The sequence below is a fragment of the Simochromis diagramma genome, unplaced genomic scaffold (genome assembly GCF_900408965.1).
Source record: "Simochromis diagramma unplaced genomic scaffold, fSimDia1.1 OVJJ01000216.1, whole genome shotgun sequence".
Taxonomy (NCBI): Eukaryota; Metazoa; Chordata; class Actinopteri; order Cichliformes; family Cichlidae; genus Simochromis; species Simochromis diagramma.
The window spans coordinates 6,442,986-6,461,443 of NW_024386883.1; the positions used below are offsets into that span (position 1 = coordinate 6,442,986).

The 18,458-nt window shown below is 40.4% G+C and overlaps 2 protein-coding genes across 2 annotated transcripts in view; one reads left to right on the forward strand and one right to left on the reverse strand.

Annotated features, from left to right (window-relative positions):
- Positions 1–330: 330 nt before the first annotated feature.
- Positions 331–7,658, reverse strand: smyd4 (SET and MYND domain containing 4). Its single transcript, XM_040031921.1, has 10 exons — positions 7,380–7,658; positions 7,027–7,171; positions 6,484–6,573; positions 3,245–4,214; positions 2,398–2,664; positions 2,108–2,295; positions 1,301–1,448; positions 1,083–1,199; positions 797–920; positions 331–529 (listed from the first exon to the last, which is right to left on the reverse strand). Exons 1-10 carry the CDS (start codon positions 7,511–7,513, stop codon positions 406–408), a joined length of 2,307 nt encoding a protein of 768 aa, XP_039887855.1. The 5' UTR covers positions 7,514–7,658; the 3' UTR covers positions 331–405.
- Positions 7,659–8,455: 797 nt separating this feature from the next.
- Positions 8,456–18,458, forward strand: part of LOC120733625 (replication protein A 70 kDa DNA-binding subunit-like) — a 48,609-nt gene continuing 38,606 nt past the window's right edge. Inside the window, exons 1-7 of the mRNA XM_040031922.1 lie at positions 8,456–8,587; positions 9,066–9,113; positions 10,532–10,610; positions 10,778–10,886; positions 10,980–11,071; positions 11,163–11,261; positions 17,257–17,464. Coding sequence (XP_039887856.1) covers positions 8,555–8,587; positions 9,066–9,113; positions 10,532–10,610; positions 10,778–10,886; positions 10,980–11,071; positions 11,163–11,261; positions 17,257–17,464 — 668 coding nt within the window. The 5' untranslated portion in view covers positions 8,456–8,554. The remainder of the gene's footprint in view (positions 8,588–9,065; positions 9,114–10,531; positions 10,611–10,777; positions 10,887–10,979; positions 11,072–11,162; positions 11,262–17,256; positions 17,465–18,458) is intronic.

The window sequence follows — 18,458 nt, forward strand, 5'->3', positions numbered from 1 at the left end:
AAATGCTCCAACACCTGAACATCACGCCTTAATGGTCCTATAAAGACTTTTAAGCTGAAGGTCTTGGAGGACATGGGCCATGTACTGTAGGTTCAGGAGTAGAAGCTACATCTTACTTTCCAGTCATTCAAGCATGAAATTGAATTAGTCACTGGACAATTGCTGCCATCTAAAGGTCAGACGGTTACCTATATTTATAGTATAGCTGAGGTTATGTACAGCACTACAGTGCTATAATATAATTTCTTCTTGTAAAAACAAGAACTTATAAAAAGACTATATGTTACCTGTAATGTAACAGCTTTTTAAAGACACAAAACAAACAAGGCCTGCAATCATGAAATTTCTCATATTTTAATGAGCTTCACAAAGTACAAAACTAATTATAGTTTGCTTTTTTGAAAACTACCCTTGTAAGCAGTCCTCCATGGCCTTCAGCTCCTGTAATTCATGGCAGTGTGGACCGCAGTGAAGGCAGAGAAGTCGCCTGACCTTGGGGATGACGGAGAGAGCTGCCCCTCGGGAACCACTGGGAGAAGGAGAGGAAAATGACGCAAAGGTTGTTATTTCTACAAATAAAGACAGCCAAAAACAGAACGTAGTAGAAGTTATGAGACTGTGAAGCTTTAGGCACTTGGCTCAGGTACGGTTTGTCGTCTTATTAAACCAAGTATTCTAAGTTTAGGCAATTACTCTGACAGCTGCAGTGTGACTGCACATTTAGCACTAGACACTAAAAAAGAAGGAACGCAACCTGAAGTTTTTTTCTGCCCACTCTCTGCATAACTTTTCTCACCCATTGAAGTGTAGCTGTGCTAATTTGAAGAGTTGTCGACCCAGTTCGACGCTTTCTTTTCCAAACTGGGAGGCAATGGCTACAGCGCTTCGCTCCAGATGGGATGCTGCACTATTCCAGTCACCTACAGAAACAGCAGAACACAAACAAAGCAGTAAGAAGACTGCAAAGAATATGCACAGATGCTTTTTGGAGGGTTTTTTTTAACTCCTCAGGGTGTTAAAAACACAAACACCATTAACCACACAGCTCATATGCAAATACTCCACATCATTATTATGCGTACCCATAGAAGCATAAGCTCTGGCTGTGGCATCAGCTAGCTCCCCCTGTAGTGGGTGTGCCTCTGCAAGGATGAGACCAGACTGACACAGAGTCTTTTTTAGAAGTCTTAGGGCCTCACCTGGGGGAGGGTAGAAGAGAAGAATCACATGACAGTGATGTATTTCTATATTTGATTAGATTTGGATGTTTATTTTTATTTTTTTTATTTTTTACAAGCACCTGGCCTGTCTGTCTCCATGAGTTCCACAGCCTTCTCCAGGTTAACCCTGATCTCCTGCAGACTGTTGTTCACGTCAGATAAGGACATACAATGACTGCAGGATGAGCGTGAACATACAAATCCTGCTTCTCTGTCCTCACTCCTTTTCTGAAAAGTATTTACAGTATTTTTAAATGATTAACATGGAAATGTCAACAGACATTGGGCAAATGACCAGAAGAATGGACGGATCGGTTTCCTTTAAAATTCTTTCATTTCCCCCCCCATCGTATCTAATTCAGGCTCATGGAGGGCTGGATATCAGCAGTCACAGGGCGAGAGGCTTGGCATACGCCGGACAAGTCGTCATTTGGTCACAGGGGAGAAAAAGACAACAATTCACACTCACATTCACACCTATGGTCAATTTAACATCACAAATCAAAATAACCCCATACATGTTTTTGGACTGTGGGAGCAATTCAGAGTGCCCAGAGAAGACCCACAAGGACATGCCATACAAAAAGCTTCCAGTCGGCAAGTGGATTCAAACCCCTGTGAGCTGTGAGGCAAACCACTGCACTTATCGAATTTAGGGTCACAGAGGGGGCTGGAGTCTATTCAAGCTTTCATCGGATGAAAGAAGGGGTGCACCCTAGACAGGTTGCCAGTCCATCACAGGGCTAACACAGAGAGACACACAACCACACAATCTGACATTTAAACGTACGTCGAGAATTAGAATTAACAATTAACTAACCAGCATGTTTTCAATTGCAACACTGTGCCCCCATTAATCCTGAAAAAAGTCAATAATAATCTCATACTTTGAGAGATCCTTTGCACTTGATGCACAGGAGTCCAAGATCTCTGCCCTCAGCGCCTGGCTCCTGCTGTCTGGGCTCCTCCACGTCCTGCTGCTGTTGGCTACAGGCCTCACACTGACACAAGAAGTAGTACTGCTCTTGCAGAAGACGACGGCGTTCCTGGGTCACCATCCTGCTGCTATGAGGACCTGAAGGGAAAATAAAATGAATGGTGAAAAATTGCTTTTATACACAAGGTTATGATACCATATTGATTCTAATCTATCTAAATGTTCCATCGTACATCATACCATAGCAGTGCAGGATCTCTTGTCCAGGAGTGATGAGTTTGGCTGCTCTGACTGTTACAGTGATTCCCTGCGCCTTGTGCCTCCATTCAGCTTCACCCCCACTGAAGTCTGCAGACAGAGCTGAACCAGAAGGCTCAATAATGCCTCCAGTGCTGAACACCAGGCTGGTGTTGGGGCAGCAAGAGTGATTGAGAAGACTAAGAGTCGGGAATACTGCAGTAGCAATGCGAATTTCCCTGTTGGACTGCACCGGTGAGTTTGTTGCTCCTGTGAGATGCAAAAAGCCAAAACAAAATGCAATTATAAAAAGGGACCTCGTGCGTAGTCGACACTACAGAGTATTCACAGTTGCAAAAATCAATAAGAAAAGTTTTATATATCCTTAAAATCCTTTTGAAGCAAAAATCTCCTAAATCTTCTGGTTGTGACATCCTAAAAGTAAACCTCTGTGGTCTTCTATGATAACCTGAAACTGAATTTTTGACCCAACAAGCAGTGTAAACATGTCCCATCATCCAAGCATGTTTAAATTGAGTTCCTCTTTAACTTCATTCTCACCCACATTTTTTATTACTGTTTTCGTTCCACTGAGTTAGAAAAAGAAGCAAAGTGAGCGCACTGTAAATCTTCCTCTGAAAGCATCTGCTGTGTTGTCACACCTGAAGCAGCTAAAAAACGACTTTTATGCCAGTGGAATCGTTTTTGGTTGTGTCATCCATCAATTTCATCAAAGAGGGAACACGATTTTCTTTCTCATTTTTCTGCCTGTGACACGCAGCTGCAGCTGTTTATTCTAACTACACTCAATCTGAGCCAACTTAACAACACATTTTGCACCTGCAGTCACCTGTGTCTTGCAGCACGACTATTGCCTGGGCGTTACACCTCAGCTGTAGGATGTGCTGTAGAACTGCACTTCCCAGCATCCATAGCTCTGCATTCCAATCAGCGTCTCCTCCCTCCTTGTTTGGTCCCTGTGGGGTATGGCTCCATGATACAGGTGGTGGTCCTGCCTTGCTGAGCTTCAGGTAGAGTGTTGCTGCGGTGACCGCACACATGAAACGCAGAGCAGGGCTGTGGTGATTCAGGTGGTGCAGCAAGTTATACACATTCAGGTAAGAGCCCCCATAGGATGACGTAGAAGGATCACTCGAGTGATTATTAAAACACTCTTTGTGCTTGTCTCTGATTGGCTCCCTTGCTAGTAGAACGTTTTTTAACCCTGCCTTGAGAGCTAACCTCAGGGCAAGCTGTGACATAACGCCCATCGCCATCAGATCTGCTCCCAGCGCACACTCCCAGCGATGATGTTCTTCCCAGGCTTCCTGCTGACAACCAGTTGAACAGTATCGGCTGTAGCTACACCTGTCACATGGTACAAGAATCAGCGTTTCAGTCAAACACCTATGGCAACGCCTGTCCTCCACTCCAAACAACACTTCTCTCTCTCTGCCGTACCGTCCCACCTTCCCTTTCACCTCCTCCATTCCTGGTAGGAGGACACAGCTGTACGGGCTGTCAGTGAGAATCACCTCCCCGGCTGCTATTCTATTTACAGCCACCAGGTGTCGACCTTTCTCCACAGTGGAGTCAACAACAACTTGAGGACAAATCCCAACTGTGAGAGGCCCAACAGATGGTGAATTTGCTGTGTCTGAACCTTTACAATCGTTTGAGGCAGGGTTTTGATCATCCTCCCTTCCCTTTTCATGTACAGAGAGATGTTTAAAGCACAGAGTGCGGCGGTCCTCCAGTTTGTGTAAAAGATGAGAGGGATAGCCATTCTTCACGGCTCTGTCAATGTCATCAAGGCATTCCTGAGGAAAACAGAAAAGCTGGAGTGTAAACAATCACAAAATCAAAGACTGTGAGCAAAACATAGAGATGGCAGACTTTTTACTAACTCATGAATTCTGCACTGAACCGGAGGGGTAAGGCTTAGAAACCTGTCATAAGAAGACTGAGAAAAGGAATACTGGAGGCATTTTTTAAGGACAGTAAGCAGTGCTGTGAATGCTACATACAGATTGTATACAAATAAGCACTTTTATCATTCTGACCCATTTCACACGCCTGCTAAGCTGTTGCAAGGTTTTACATATGAAGTATGATTCTGCCAGTTACAGCTCTGGCTATGGTTAGGTAGCCTAGCTATCATAATGATGGTCTGTACACTGTCTGTCGAATAGGCAGCTGAATTAGGGGGGTCAAAGAAGGTCTAGTCAATGCACTGACACACACATCATTCACAGCTCTCTATTCTCATCAAACCTGCTGTTGTCTATGTGGAGGACTCGGAAAAGAGCAGTTTAGATTTAGGCCAACATGAATTTGAGAGAATTTTAGTGTGAGGACAGCATTTGAGTTGGTGTGGTGGTTGTGATTAGGATTTGCTTTAAGTCTGATGTTGAGAGTTTGTACCACACACTTAAACCCGAGATTGACAGTCAATGTGATTCAAAAATACTTTGTTTAGTCAAGGGACTCAGTATATATTGGAGAGATAGTGTACATATACTGGATTAAGGATGTTTAAGATGGTGCACGCAGAAGGAAAAAGGTGGAAGACCACAGAGAAGATTCATGGACTGCACTGAAGAAGGATGTTTAGAGGGTTGGTGTGATAGAAAAAGGATTTCAGGGAAAGGCTGAGATGGAGACAGATGATCTGCTGCAGCAACCCCTAAAGGAAGGAGGAGTAGAAGCAGAGGAAGGAGAAGAAAAAGAATCTGCTATGATTCCAAGAAGAGAAGTTAAAGAAAAAAAAACAAAAGAGTTCATTTTGTTCTGCGATCTGAACCTTGGATGAATGAAATATGCAGTAGTGCATTCTTTCCTTGTTGGATAGGTTTACTGTTGACTCATGGCACAAACGTTAAAAACCACGGTGGGTTTAGACCTATAATCCCAGTGATTATGGTTAGGATAATTAACTATTTTGTTTTAACTCTTTCTTAATCCATTAGGAGGACCCTTTCTGAACTGAGTGGTTCCTCTCATATGTCAGGTCTGCTTATAGAACAAAATGACTGTTTGCATCAGATATTAGTGAGGGTGGTCTCTGCTTATAGAGCTACCCTTGGAAAAACCTGAAAACTATTCTAATAGTCGCCAAACCACGTCTTTATTGACATATACAGAGGTGTCAAAACTCCTCATTACGGATACCGGGGAGGTTGTTAAATGTCATCTTTATTAGAGAAAAGAGTTAAAGCCAAACCAGATGGGGTTAGGTTTAGACAGTTATCAAGATTTTGCTAAACATGCACAACTTTATAAACTAGAATATCTAATTCACGCTTCCCATTTGAAGGTGTTAAAAATTTAATAAACTGATAATAACTTATTTGACATGTTAGGCTTAAACATGAGAAACTGCAGGAATTACTGCTTTTTAACTTCGCTCAGTTGAACTTTTTTTAAAATTTTTTTATTCCTGTTTTTTGGTAGATTAATGTCCTCCCACAGACACTTCCTAACCATACAGGCTTATTATACATCAAGTAATGGAGAGCAGGGTTGTTACTGTGGACTCAGCTGGTGCTTCAAAACTCTTACCTGACTTGTGAGGGGAGAACAGTGTGGAATTAGCAGTCAAAGGTGTTTTATAACAGCTTCAAAAGTAAGTAGGATAAATGAATGCCCTGTACAGTTTTGACTTAATCCTAGTGCCTGGCACAAGTTTGAGAAATAGGATATTAAAAAATATTATAATGCCCGATATTTTTTTTATTTAATGAATCATAAAAAAAAATCATTATAGAAGATGAGCTCCTGGTTGCAAAGCACCCGCAGAGGTACAGTGACTTATAAATGGTTCCAGGTAAAGCTTCTGTGACGGAAACGGGTGTGATGTGAGGAACATGGGTATCCTTCCTGTTGGCCACAGCAAGAAAGTCTTCAGCATTGTTAAAAAAAGAACACTTATGCAGTCTTGTGTGCAGATCATCAACCATTTGCATGAGGATTTGAACCAGCACGTTTTTCTCTGCAAGCTTCCTACAGGCAATTGTAGCTTACACCATGACAACACTAGCCAACCACTGAGCACAGCTGGTTTTAATGGTGAAGGTGGCACAGACTCACCTGGTAGTGCTGCAGATGGTAGAGCGTAGCAGAGCGGTTGGCGTAGCACAGAGACAGCTGCTCCGAAGTACTGGGAGCAAAACAGATGCCCTGTAACAACAGGAGACAGTCGAGGTAGGGGTTTATGGTGGGCAGTGTTTTCATGTTTAAGGTGCTTAATATCAAAGGCATGCTTACACTTTTAGAGTCAAAATAAAATCCAGATACACCTCAGATGTAACAGCGATAGTCACCAGCGTAGTATTTCTTACTTAACTTACATCAGAGCTAGTAGTTCACATTGTTTCACTGTCTCAGTGTTTACACACCACTCTGCATTTAATCATTGCTTATTATTAATCTCTGGCTTTATTCCACAGTGTGTCTTTTGTCCTGTCTTCCCCCCAATCATTCCAACCCATTGCAGCATATAGCCACTCTCTTACTGAGCTTGGTTCTGCCGGATGTTTCTTCCTGCTAAAAGAAAGGATTTTTTTTTACTTAATTAAAGTATCTAGGGTGCCTACAGTCCCAGAGTAAGATATAATATTGTTTCAAATTTACCTTTGAATAGTGCAGAGCAGCTGCAGTGTAGTTTTTAGTCTTGAAGCTGGAGTTTCCCCTCACCCTGCATTTGGCTGCTAGCTCTGCATCCTTCTGTACTGAATATACTGCAGATTCTTGCTGCAAGAAGTCCAGATCATCTTGTCTGCAAAAACAAAAAGAACCCTTTAATAATACACAGAAACACAAAATAGGTGCAGAGCACTGTTCAAAAACTTTTCCTGGGCTAAAGTCCAGTTCAAGTGGTCCAAGCTGTTGCAGCTGCCTCAGAACTACCAGTCAGTGTAAGGTTAATAAAATAGGTTCGTAGTCTTAAATTCATTGGTACTACATGAGCTGAACTGGGTGCTTACCTCACGAGACTTAGACCACATCTGAAAACGTCATCTATTTCAAGCAGGGACGTAAACTGTTCCTTTAGTTTGGGCTCGAGAGCGCGCCACTTCTGTGCCACGTGATCTTGCCACTGAACGCACGGCAGATCCATTATGGATTACAACAGACCCGCGTCACCCTGCTGACAGGACCGCAGGACCGGAGAGTAGTTTGGGTTTGTTTTGAATCAGTTTCACATGAGCTCTCAGCGCTCTCAGCACAGCTGTCACGTTAGAGTGGACCGAACTACAGTTCCCGGCAATATCTTTCACAATAAAATCAAAACTGCAAACCAAACTGTTCAAAGACCATCCTGTATGTGAAAATTGAAAAATATTCTCCTTATTAGGTTAATGACACAATTCAAACTAATCACATTGTCGTAAAACAATATTTTTCGGTAGTATCCAAAAATAATTCTGAAGCTAGGTTTCATTTTAGAGGTTATAAAATTGCTTTTCGTGACTTTTTTCAAGGCGCTTTTCACATTTTGCACCGGAATCTGATGTGCCATATGAAACAATATTCAATATTTTGATATTTGTAGTAATTCTGTGTGAGGGCAGTATTTAAATAAGTAAGTTTTGGAAACATATGTTTAAAAGTAGTAACACAACTCTCCATACAAGTTGGATTACCTTTGGTGTTATTCAGTTTTGTTGCCCCTCGCCTTTTAAGTTTTGTTTTATTCATTTCTGGCTATTATACAAATACACACATAGTGGTGGTCACAGCTTTGTTGAATCTGTTTGTTGTATAAATACAAATAATAGGTTTTATTTATCTAAGTATTTTTTAGTAAAACGGCTGTTGCGTTGTTATTATGCAATATTATTTAAATGCAATTTGGGTAAATGCTGCAGATGTAGTAGTATGTATGTAGTATGTTTAGTTTTTAGACCAGTGCAGTAGCTGCAGACTGAAACTGTCAAATTAATATAATGTAACAGACTGGCAAAATAGTCAATGTCGTGCAGTAGCCTAGCATATCGTTTATTTTGAAGGCGTAAATGTGACATTTCCGGTCTTTTAACGTCTCGGCAAAGTATCGTTTGCCTCTCTCCTATCGCGATAAGTGTCATGGCTTTTTTTGGAGCTACGTACCAGAAAAGCTAAACTCTGCAAGCTTTGAGACAAGCTTCACACGAGAGACATGAACGTACCTCTTACAAAAGGGGCGGTTGAAGTAAGCATAAACCTTGAACTGACTGAGCTGCTGTTTTCTCTTTGACTCCGTGTCTCAAGCTTGATTGTGGTGTGGTGTAACTTCAGGCTGCTAGCACTGTGCGCTAATGTTTACCTTTGGTCCTAATGGTTCATCAGCTGTAGCATTACCAGATCAGTTAAAAATAAACTTTGTTACCGGTTGATTAAAAAAAAGCTCTAAGAGCAATATTTGTGATGAAGAGCAAAAACAATCAGGCTGGGTCAACAGAACAATCTATTTTTGGGCTATAATGACATTTTACCTCTCGACAGTTTTTCGATAATATTTGACGTCTAGAGAAAGTGTTTGTCACCATCCACATGAGAAACAGAATAGATGGCAGTTTGTCCAATGGTTGTTACACTGTAACTTTGCCTTAGCAACACTGTAATATGTAATGAGGACAAACAGGCAGTTGTAACTAACGACGACTATGTGTGTTATTATTGATGTCTAGGCCCTGTGCAAAGGCTTAGACGTGGACAAGCCCGTGCTGCAGCTGCTGGTGAGTGGCTCTGTGGAAACCCACTTGTATTTCAGATTACATGATATGCATAGAAGGCTCTATTATAGCATAAGTACAGAGTATATGTGAGTATATATGAGTTATAATTACAATACCATCTGGAAACTAAAGAATTTAGGTCTAGTTTTAGACTACTTATATTTTTCTTTTTGCAGTGCAACTTGACTTAACATTCAAGCACAAGCACAGAATAAAGACAGCATTTCCTTTTTCAATTTTGTGAGTAAAGGTTCCATGTTAAGTATTCTACGTGTTTTATTTTGCATTATGTTTAAATACAACTATATATCATTCAGAAATTGTCACTAGTGGTCTTTTCAATGCAAACATTTGTTGTTAGTCTTTATGCAAAAATGACATAGTCAAGCAGAAGGCTCACTGTGTTTGGAGATGGAATGATCCAGTGATGTCATTGTGAAACACCTTTGCCATTGCAGATGGAGACATAATAGAGATTGTACACGATGTATCAACAAGAACCATCTGATTTCAAAGTGCTTTAATTCCACAGCCACATACTGTTAGAAAGAGGAGATTTGTGAGTTTCATGTGGTTGCTGGTAGGTAGCAGTGACTACAACTCGGCAAGGAATATGTTGTATGGAATGTTACATATAGAGGGGGACACATTGAGAACTTGTCAACAGTGAAAGTTTTGCATGTAAAATTTTATGTACAGCCATGTTTTTTGTAGTTACTGCAAGCTTCTATTTTCATTACTTTATAAAAGATAACCTTTAAAAATCAGATGATTCTTTTTGTTACGCTCTGTATTTTTTCAATTCTTTGTTAAATTTGTAAAATGAATGAGCTCGCATCTCATCTTCTGATCTCATTGTATGACGGGCTCATTTTGAGCAAAGAGTGTTAACTCTGTCTCATGTGATAATTTCCTCTTCCTCACCTCTACAGCAGATCGTTTAGCATCTCATCTGTCCTCTGCTCTCTCCTGTTCTCTCCTCCTCTCACCTCTCCTACTCACTAAAACAGCACAGTCAGCACATGCAGACAAAATGCATTTTTTTTCATTAGTCTGTGTTGTGCTTGTACTTGTGTGTTAAACAAACACACATCAAACACAGGTGTCCACTGTACCTGTTTTGTGATTAGAACGTTTGATAACTTCTCAGCTAGGCTAGCTAGTTAAACATTTCCCTTCTTTACCACTCAGAGCTTACAGATGAGGCAGCGGCACCCTTAGGTCCTGACTCATCTGCTATCTCTGTGGAGATGTTCGAGGGAAAGGGCTGTGTAAATAAATGCCTGCTTGTTATAATTGATTTTATTGCTTCTTTGCTGTCATGTGTAAACAGAGCGGTTTAATGATTTCTATTAATATATCTTGGGACCTTTTGTTGTTTTGATTTTGACATCTTTCCTTCCCTCTCTGTTTGTCAGAACATCCGTCAGATCAGTAATGCCTCAAGCCCACCCAGGTTCCGACTTATGATGAGTGATGGCCAGCACTCTCTGACTTGTGAGTGTCCTCCAGTAGTACAACAACTTTTAAATTTGGAAGTGACACCAGAAATAAAAGTCAAAGATAATGTGCAGGTCTTAAATACTGAGATATAGCCAGTTAAACTGTGATATTTCTTTTTCTAGAAATTATATATGAATGTTTCTGTGTATTTTTGTGTCTAGCTTGCCTGCTTGCTACTCAGTTAAACTATTTATCTGAAGAGAACCTCCTGGTACCAAACTGTGTGTGTTTGTTGAAAAAGACCATCAACAACACTTTGGCTGATGGCAGGTATGTGTTGACTCTTTATTTCCTTTCTTCTTTTGTTTACTCATGTTTTCCCATTTGGTATAATTTTCACTTTGCTCCTTTTTTTTGTTCCAGGCGTGTGGTTGTTGTTATGGACATGGATATATTAAAGTCAGCAAAGGAAGCTGGGGGGAAGATTGGAAATCCCACTCCTTATAATACAGATGGTATAGTACTTTTAAAGTGTGCATGGATGAAGGTAAGGAACTGTAATAAACAGCCTCTGGAAGCCCCTCATGGTTTTTGTTCCACTTTTAGGTAAGACTTCATCTCCACAGAAGGTGTCATCAAGTACCTATGTTCCAGAGTCCCCTCCGTCTGCTGCCGTGCCTGGACCCTCCTATAGGAACTACAGCTGTGAGTTTTTTTGTCAAACACTTTGTATATGAATCATGGTAATATAAGATAATACTGCTGCCATTTCCTGCTTGTTATTTAGTCACTTGTGTGGCAGAAGCACCTTTTCATTGTGTTGACATCAGCACTACTTTATATCTCACTGTATCAGAATAAATCGCTTATAGTGCAAAACAATGGCTTTTGAGAACCTGAAGAAAAAGTGAGTGTACTTATTCATTTACAATATGTGTCATTCATTATATGATATGCAGCACTGTGCAGATGCTTTGAGGAACCCCTCATCTCTTCATATTTTGCCTCCAAGCAGCCAGATTTTCTTTTAGGTTTTTAAAGTGGTCTTGAGCAATAGTTCTTGTGTTTTTTTTCCTTTGGGTGTTGTCTTCATTTTCTCTAATTTTTCAGTCAGTCCTTGTAGCTGAGCATTTTCAGAGGAATGTTTTTTTTTGAGCCACTTACACAGACCTATCGATCATTCATGCATAAAACAGCAACTTAGCTCAATATATGAACCAGTTTTGCATCTGCACATGACAGGCAACTTAGCAAAGAAATAATTTTAATTAGTATTTGTAATTGAATCCCCCCAAAAAACAAGCCAAAATTTGAGATGCATAAAGTGGTAGTTTTGCATCAGTAGACGCAGGATCCAAAAGTTTCTTCCCTCAAAGTGACTCGATCTGCTGTGTGTGTGTGTACTGCTCACATATTTGGGAAACAACAGCAGTAAAAGCTTTGCTTTCAGAATGATCAGGATGAAGCTATTAATAGTAAGGCCAAAAACATGATCCAACAAGCCGCAACATTAAGACGGCCTGCTATATATAGTGTATGATCCCGTCATGCTGTGTAAAAGCTCTGGTGGCATCATGTGGTGTTTGGCAGGACACCACTGGGTTGTGGTTTGGGGCCTTTGTGGTTTGGGCTTGTTCTGGTGAATCCAGCAATTGCTCAACATGATTGGTTAATGCCTTAGGCCCTTTTCAGTGTTCCTGGTGTCAGTACCAAGCAGTGGGGTGCATGGCTGGCTGGAGGAGGCCACTGCCATAAGAGGGATTATGCTTGGTCTCTAACATTATATATGTAGGTGGTGTCAAAGTGTGTCAAGGCCTGAGGTTTTCCTGCTCTTGGATTATGGATATCATTACTTGCTTTGCAGATTACAGTATTTAATTACCTCACTGATTTAAAACAAGTCCTCATTTAGCCGTACTTACCACAAGGTCTTTAATGAGCTACAAATCATTTTTGTCATCTACAATTCATATATTGTAGTGGTATAGAGCACCTAATCATGTGTGTATAATATTAACAGGGAACAAAGGAGGGTTTTGTTTAAGCTTAAACATACAATATTTGGTCCAGTTATTTCAGGGACAATTAGAATATTATTTCTTAATAAAACCTAATCTTGCCAACAGAGGGAGCCAAGCACCCTTTAAGCAAATGCTGCTGACAGTTGATTTGCAGTCGTCTCACTGTTTTCACCCCAAACTGCAGCTATAATTTGGTGGAGAACAGAGACTTGGAAAGACATTGCTAACCAAACAGTACATCCTGATGTCCATCCCTTTGATATTCATAGCAGTTCAGTGTTCAAAGGCTGTAGTCTGGGGGTGGGTTAAGAACTAGATAAAGCAGGATCATAAGGCACACTGTGGTAGCCACAGGAAATGCTAAATGAATGGTAGACTGAAGTCGCTTTAGTCTAAGTACCTTTTTTCATAACACGTTGGGTACTTAAATCATATTTACAGCTCAGCCATCAGAGCGGCAAACTATCTTGTTGCCCACTGGCCACTGGGGGAGTCCATAACTCACTTCTTCCTCTATTTTACCACCAACCAGAGTTTTGTAACATTTTAGGAGCCCCAAATGATACTCGCTTTCCTGCCACAGTAGCTGTTGCCATGTATCATGCCTAAAGTAGTCTGCGTTTTATTGGATCTGCTTTTATTAGCTTAGCCTTTGTTTCACTCAGTTGTTTTATACCACCACCAACTACGCTTAGCATTGACATTGATTTTGTTATGTGGCAGAAACATACCCGATAGTCCTCCTCGGTGGAGGATGTAGGCATGTGGGTGGATAATGAGTCCTTAGTATATTGCGCGTGTTTGTGCATGTGTAGGTGTGTGTCTGTGTGCTCGTGTTGTGACTGAGGGAGCTTGTGTGGGCCGGTGGCTCCTCCAGTTCATGGCTTCATGAATATTGTGTTGTGGACTGAATCCTGTTGTTGCGGTGCACACGGAGAATCGGCGCGGGGGGGTTGAGAGAGAAGTCAACTAATTTGACTCAGCAAAGACGAGGCTCCGCATTAACTAGTTCATCAGACTCCTTTCCTCATTACATCCTTTGATCTGTGTTGCTTCAGAGATTCAACCTGATAGATGAAAACTGCTCCTCTATTTAATTGTTCTGTTGATGAAGGGGTCTTGTGCATAAATTCTCAAGCCTTTTCTCCTTTTGAATGCGACTTAGTGATTGATTGTTTCATTATTTTTCTAAATTGCATTCTTACTAAGTCGATGCATTTTTGAGCGTTTCCAAGACTGCTAAATGCCACAAATCAAGCATTTCCATTGAGCTTTGGGTTATGTAATGGCTCATGGGGCTGTTGTTGTATTTGAGGGTTTTGATTCAAACCTCTGTGCAGACGTCCCAGTCTTTGAGCAACATACTGACTCCCTGGGTGCCTCCATTTGGCTAACTTGGCTCATTACTTCTTTCAATTATGTCTCTTTCTTGTACTGTAGCTCCGTGCAGCAGGGATCCTATTGGCAGAGAAGCCTAAGATGCAGGGAAGAGACACAAAGATGTAGGATATGTATTTACCAAACAGCACATCCTCTTTAACTCTTACACCATTTTCATGAGATGGCTATCACCCATGTAGACATAAGGTTAAGAAATATTAAAACAAACATTTTAGAGGTATTAACTGAAACTCTACGACTGCTGCTCCTGTGCTTTATGTAGATATATATGTAGATATATTCATACATTAGAGCAGGGATGTCAGACTCTCTTTACATTATGAGCCACATACACTACACTTTGAACACTTAACCAGTGAAACGACATGATAAATTGTTAAAATTACAGAAAAAGTTCTAGTAGCTCCATGCTTAGACTGGTTTTCTTAATTCTCAGAAAATGTCTTTACTGTGGACCCACTAAAAATAAGGAAATTTCTTTAGTTGATAGAGGACACCTTTCATGTGGGCCAGAATGAAGTCTTTGGTGGAACAATTCTGGCCCCCAGGCCTTACGTTTGACACCACTGCATTAGTGCATAATGAAACAAGACCCATTACTAAAACAATAGAAAAGGATGTCGCAGTGAAGTTTATTAATGGTTGGGCCAAACAATAATTCACTGTGCAGCTTTATACGACATACATTTCTCCTGAATGAGCCCAAATACAAACACTTAACATACATGTTATCCATTTAAGAACTGGAACATATTTGATGATGCAAACCTAAGATCAGTTCTAAAAATCACAGACCAGAGGACAGAGAGGACAGAGGAGTGAGAAACTGGAGGAAGCGTACAGTAATTGGCTGAATGGAAAGCTGCTGTAGGCATTGTGCTCTGTAGAGACTCCTGACCTTTGACACCTTGGGAGTAGGAGGATGCTGTTAGAAAGACTTTTCCTGTTGAAGATTTTGTGGCATTTATTTTAAGTGTTTTGAGCGTCTAGTTGTTTGAGAGCACCTCTTAGGTTCGCAGTCCTCTCTCACTTAAACAGAACAGAACAGAAAAAGCCCCAAAAAAACAGCAGTAGGTGTGAAGTCAGAGGCCACGACACAGTTGTCACAGGTAGTTCTGTGTTCCCATTTAAATATTCATCAGCAGCTATCTCTTGAAATAGAGTCTTCTCAAACTGCTTCGTAGATGATATTTAAATTCCAAAAAGATATCTGCACTCACTAAAGTGCGGTTAAAATAATATCCATAATTCATCACTAACCATTCTCTGTAGGTTTCTTTTTCCCCCACACAACTCTTTCCCTTTTGCCCTCACTCTGATGAACACACACACACACACACACGTTTTCATTCTTTCTCATTCACGTTCTCTTTTTTTGTTATTATTATTTCCTTTTCATCCATACTGTATATTCCCCTCTTAGTGTATACTCATCACAGTCCGCTCTTTAACAACAGGAGCTGTCGAATATGGTATTGGCATACATATTAGAAGCCTGCATTGATCTAAGCCACAGAAAACGAGCATCCTTGATAAAGCTCTGCCCCCTCTTTGCTGTTTTTCAGTCCATTCCCGATTCCCTCCACCTATCATCTCCTCATCTTCTCTTTCGCCACCAGTTCCCTCTTCCTAACTCTCCATCCAGATAGCGTGTGTATGAATATTGATGTTAATTACCCCTCGGCTGAAAATAGCTGTTCAATCTGTGAATTTCCCCAAGGAATTTGATCATGAGGTGCACACACACACAGAAAGGAGGGTATCATCGAGGTGCATATTTGTTGTGCTTTACAACCGGAGCTTAAATCAGAGGGAGTGGTCTCGGTGGACCTGATTCGCTTTATCCCTGAAAATCCCCGCACATCCTCCTTTCCAAAAAGTACTGCTGCTCAATATGGCATGTTATTCCTGCCAAAAGAAGCAATTGCATAAAAAATATTGTGTCAGCAGATAAGTGTTTGGGTTGAATCATACTGATGGGGCTGATGCTACTTCATTGTGGGAGGTGAGATAGCACCTTATGAGTCTGTGGGTTGGTCCAAACTGTTGTATCTTGCAAAGAAGAACACAAAACTTGTGGAGTTTTTTTTTTTTAAATTAATTTTATACAAAGAAAACTTCGTCTTAACTTAAAAAAATACAGTTGTGTTGATTTATTTCTATGTGAGGTAGTTAAATTAGTCCTGAGTTGAGTATGCACGTAACAAAGACAGAAATAAGATCAACACTGCAAAATTAAATTACATAAATTACATATTATGCTATTGAATCACTCTCAGCTTGAGTAATTACACATTAGCCTTCATATTGATATTTTCTGACAATTTTAGCATTTCGTGGTTGAAGTAGATACATTTTATGTTCTGTTGAGCATTACACAGGACGAGAAATATGCAATCATTGATTATTAACCTCCCATATTCTCTCCTACTGATCTAGAATAACTGCTCTGTCTTTGACTCAGTCTAAGTTAAAAAATAATCATGGCGCATGAACATAATTAAGGCAAGTATGTTTGCTTTCTTGGCCATGAGACCGATAGTCTGATAACTAATTCAAATTATTCTTTCTCCTATGACTGAAAGGCACGTACAGATATAGTAATTATGAAATTAATAATTGATTGGCAGCCTTACCCGAAGAAGAAAAACATTTTTATTAATTGGCACAAACCGATGTTAACAGGGAATTAAGTAACTCTGAGCATGCATCTCTGTTGGGAGAATTTAACTTTTTCAGCCGTTTTATTATTTTGGTAGCTGCTCACAGATCAGATGATAATACTACCACTAATGTTTAATCCTAGCTGAAATTTTTGGCAGCGTGTTTCAGATTGTATTGCCTAATAGCAAACTGGCAGGTGCTCTACCACTGTAGTTGGGCTAATAAATACCTCACAGTGGTTGGAGCTTTGATAGAGTTAATGAAAAACTATTAACAAGCTACTTTTGCAACATAAGAGACATAACTTATGCAGGTATTAAATAGAATGGAAACTAATGTTTGGTAGTCTCACCGGATGTGGGATCGTGCTACATACGTTAATTATAGTTTAAAAAATAGTTTTAAACCTATAAATCAACAGTAAAATAACACTGAGAAAATCAGCAAGTCTTCTCATTTCAGAAGTTTGAACCAGCCAGTGTTTGGCATTTCAGTTTGAAAATGGCTTTTGTGGTGAATCCATTTTCAAGATTGTTGATGATCTCTTTCAGCAATATTAAATTACCATGTTGTTAATGTGCAACACTCTTTTAAGTAGCTTCTTTGTGTTTCAGCTCCCAGAGGCAGAGGAGGAAGTTTTATGGGAAAAACACCCATGAAAGCTTCTCCCATGAAGGCCTCAGCTATTAAAGCATCACCCAGTAAGGGCTTAACTATGAAGGTTTCACCCATGAAAGCTTCACCCATGAAGGCCAACAGCGCTTCTCCAGGTTCTTCAGCAAAAGTGATTCCTATTGCAAGCCTCAACCCCTACCAAAGCAAGTAAGTGCAAGTGATCTCGGTCTAAATTTGCTCACTTTTATATACATCAGGGGTCTAAGACTCGTTTTAGCATGCAGCTCAAATGTATTTTAAGTTGGTCAGACCTAGGAGACAGTGACTATAAAAAAATAAAGACAACCAAATGCTTTCTAATTATTTTAGTGTAAAGACGAACCCTTAGATTGTGAGGCATTCAATTTTAACTGTCCAGTTTTGTATTTATTTCCACATTCAGTCGTGTGTCATTACAAAGAAACAGAACTGTTGGAACGTGCTGACATGTCTCTGTAGCTTAACCATCTTACTTTGGTGTATTATGGCGGGCGGTAGATAGTGTTGTTGTATCTCAGAAGAATATAAAACAGATAAATCAAACATCTGGGTAAAAAAAATGAACAATTTGGACATTTTGCTGTGGGCAGGGTTGGACCTTTTAGTGGCCACTTGTACCTTACATTAGACACCCTTCACATGCATGTACTGTGTGTGAGTTAAGTTCTGTAGCAGATCATTGTAAAGTTGTGAAGTTGAATCTGACTTGCCCATATTTCTTCCTAATATCCAAACAAACTTTAAGCTGTATATGTTTATGATTTCACTTTGATTTTGTTGCTTTTCTGCTCATCAGCTAAACTACTTTCTCTCACGCTGTGACTCTGCTTCCCCGCTTGCTACCATTTCTTGGTAGCACTTTGGGGCATGTGTTGACGCATGCATGTATGAGCATTCATTTTTTTTCGCTCACAATGTGTGTGGCTGTGTGAACTTGAGTGTGCATATGTTATACAACCCATTTGCATGGAAATGAAATGAAATGACCGATATTGCCTTGGAAACGGACACTTTTGCAGCAGGTACTGCTGGGTCTTTATGGTCTGCTGCTGAGGTTTTGATTTTGTTATTTGGCCCGGTGGGGATTTGGCTAACCACGTTTTTTCCTTTTCCTTCCCTCTTACAGTTTCACCTCCAGGGTTCCCTTTTACTGCACCCTCCC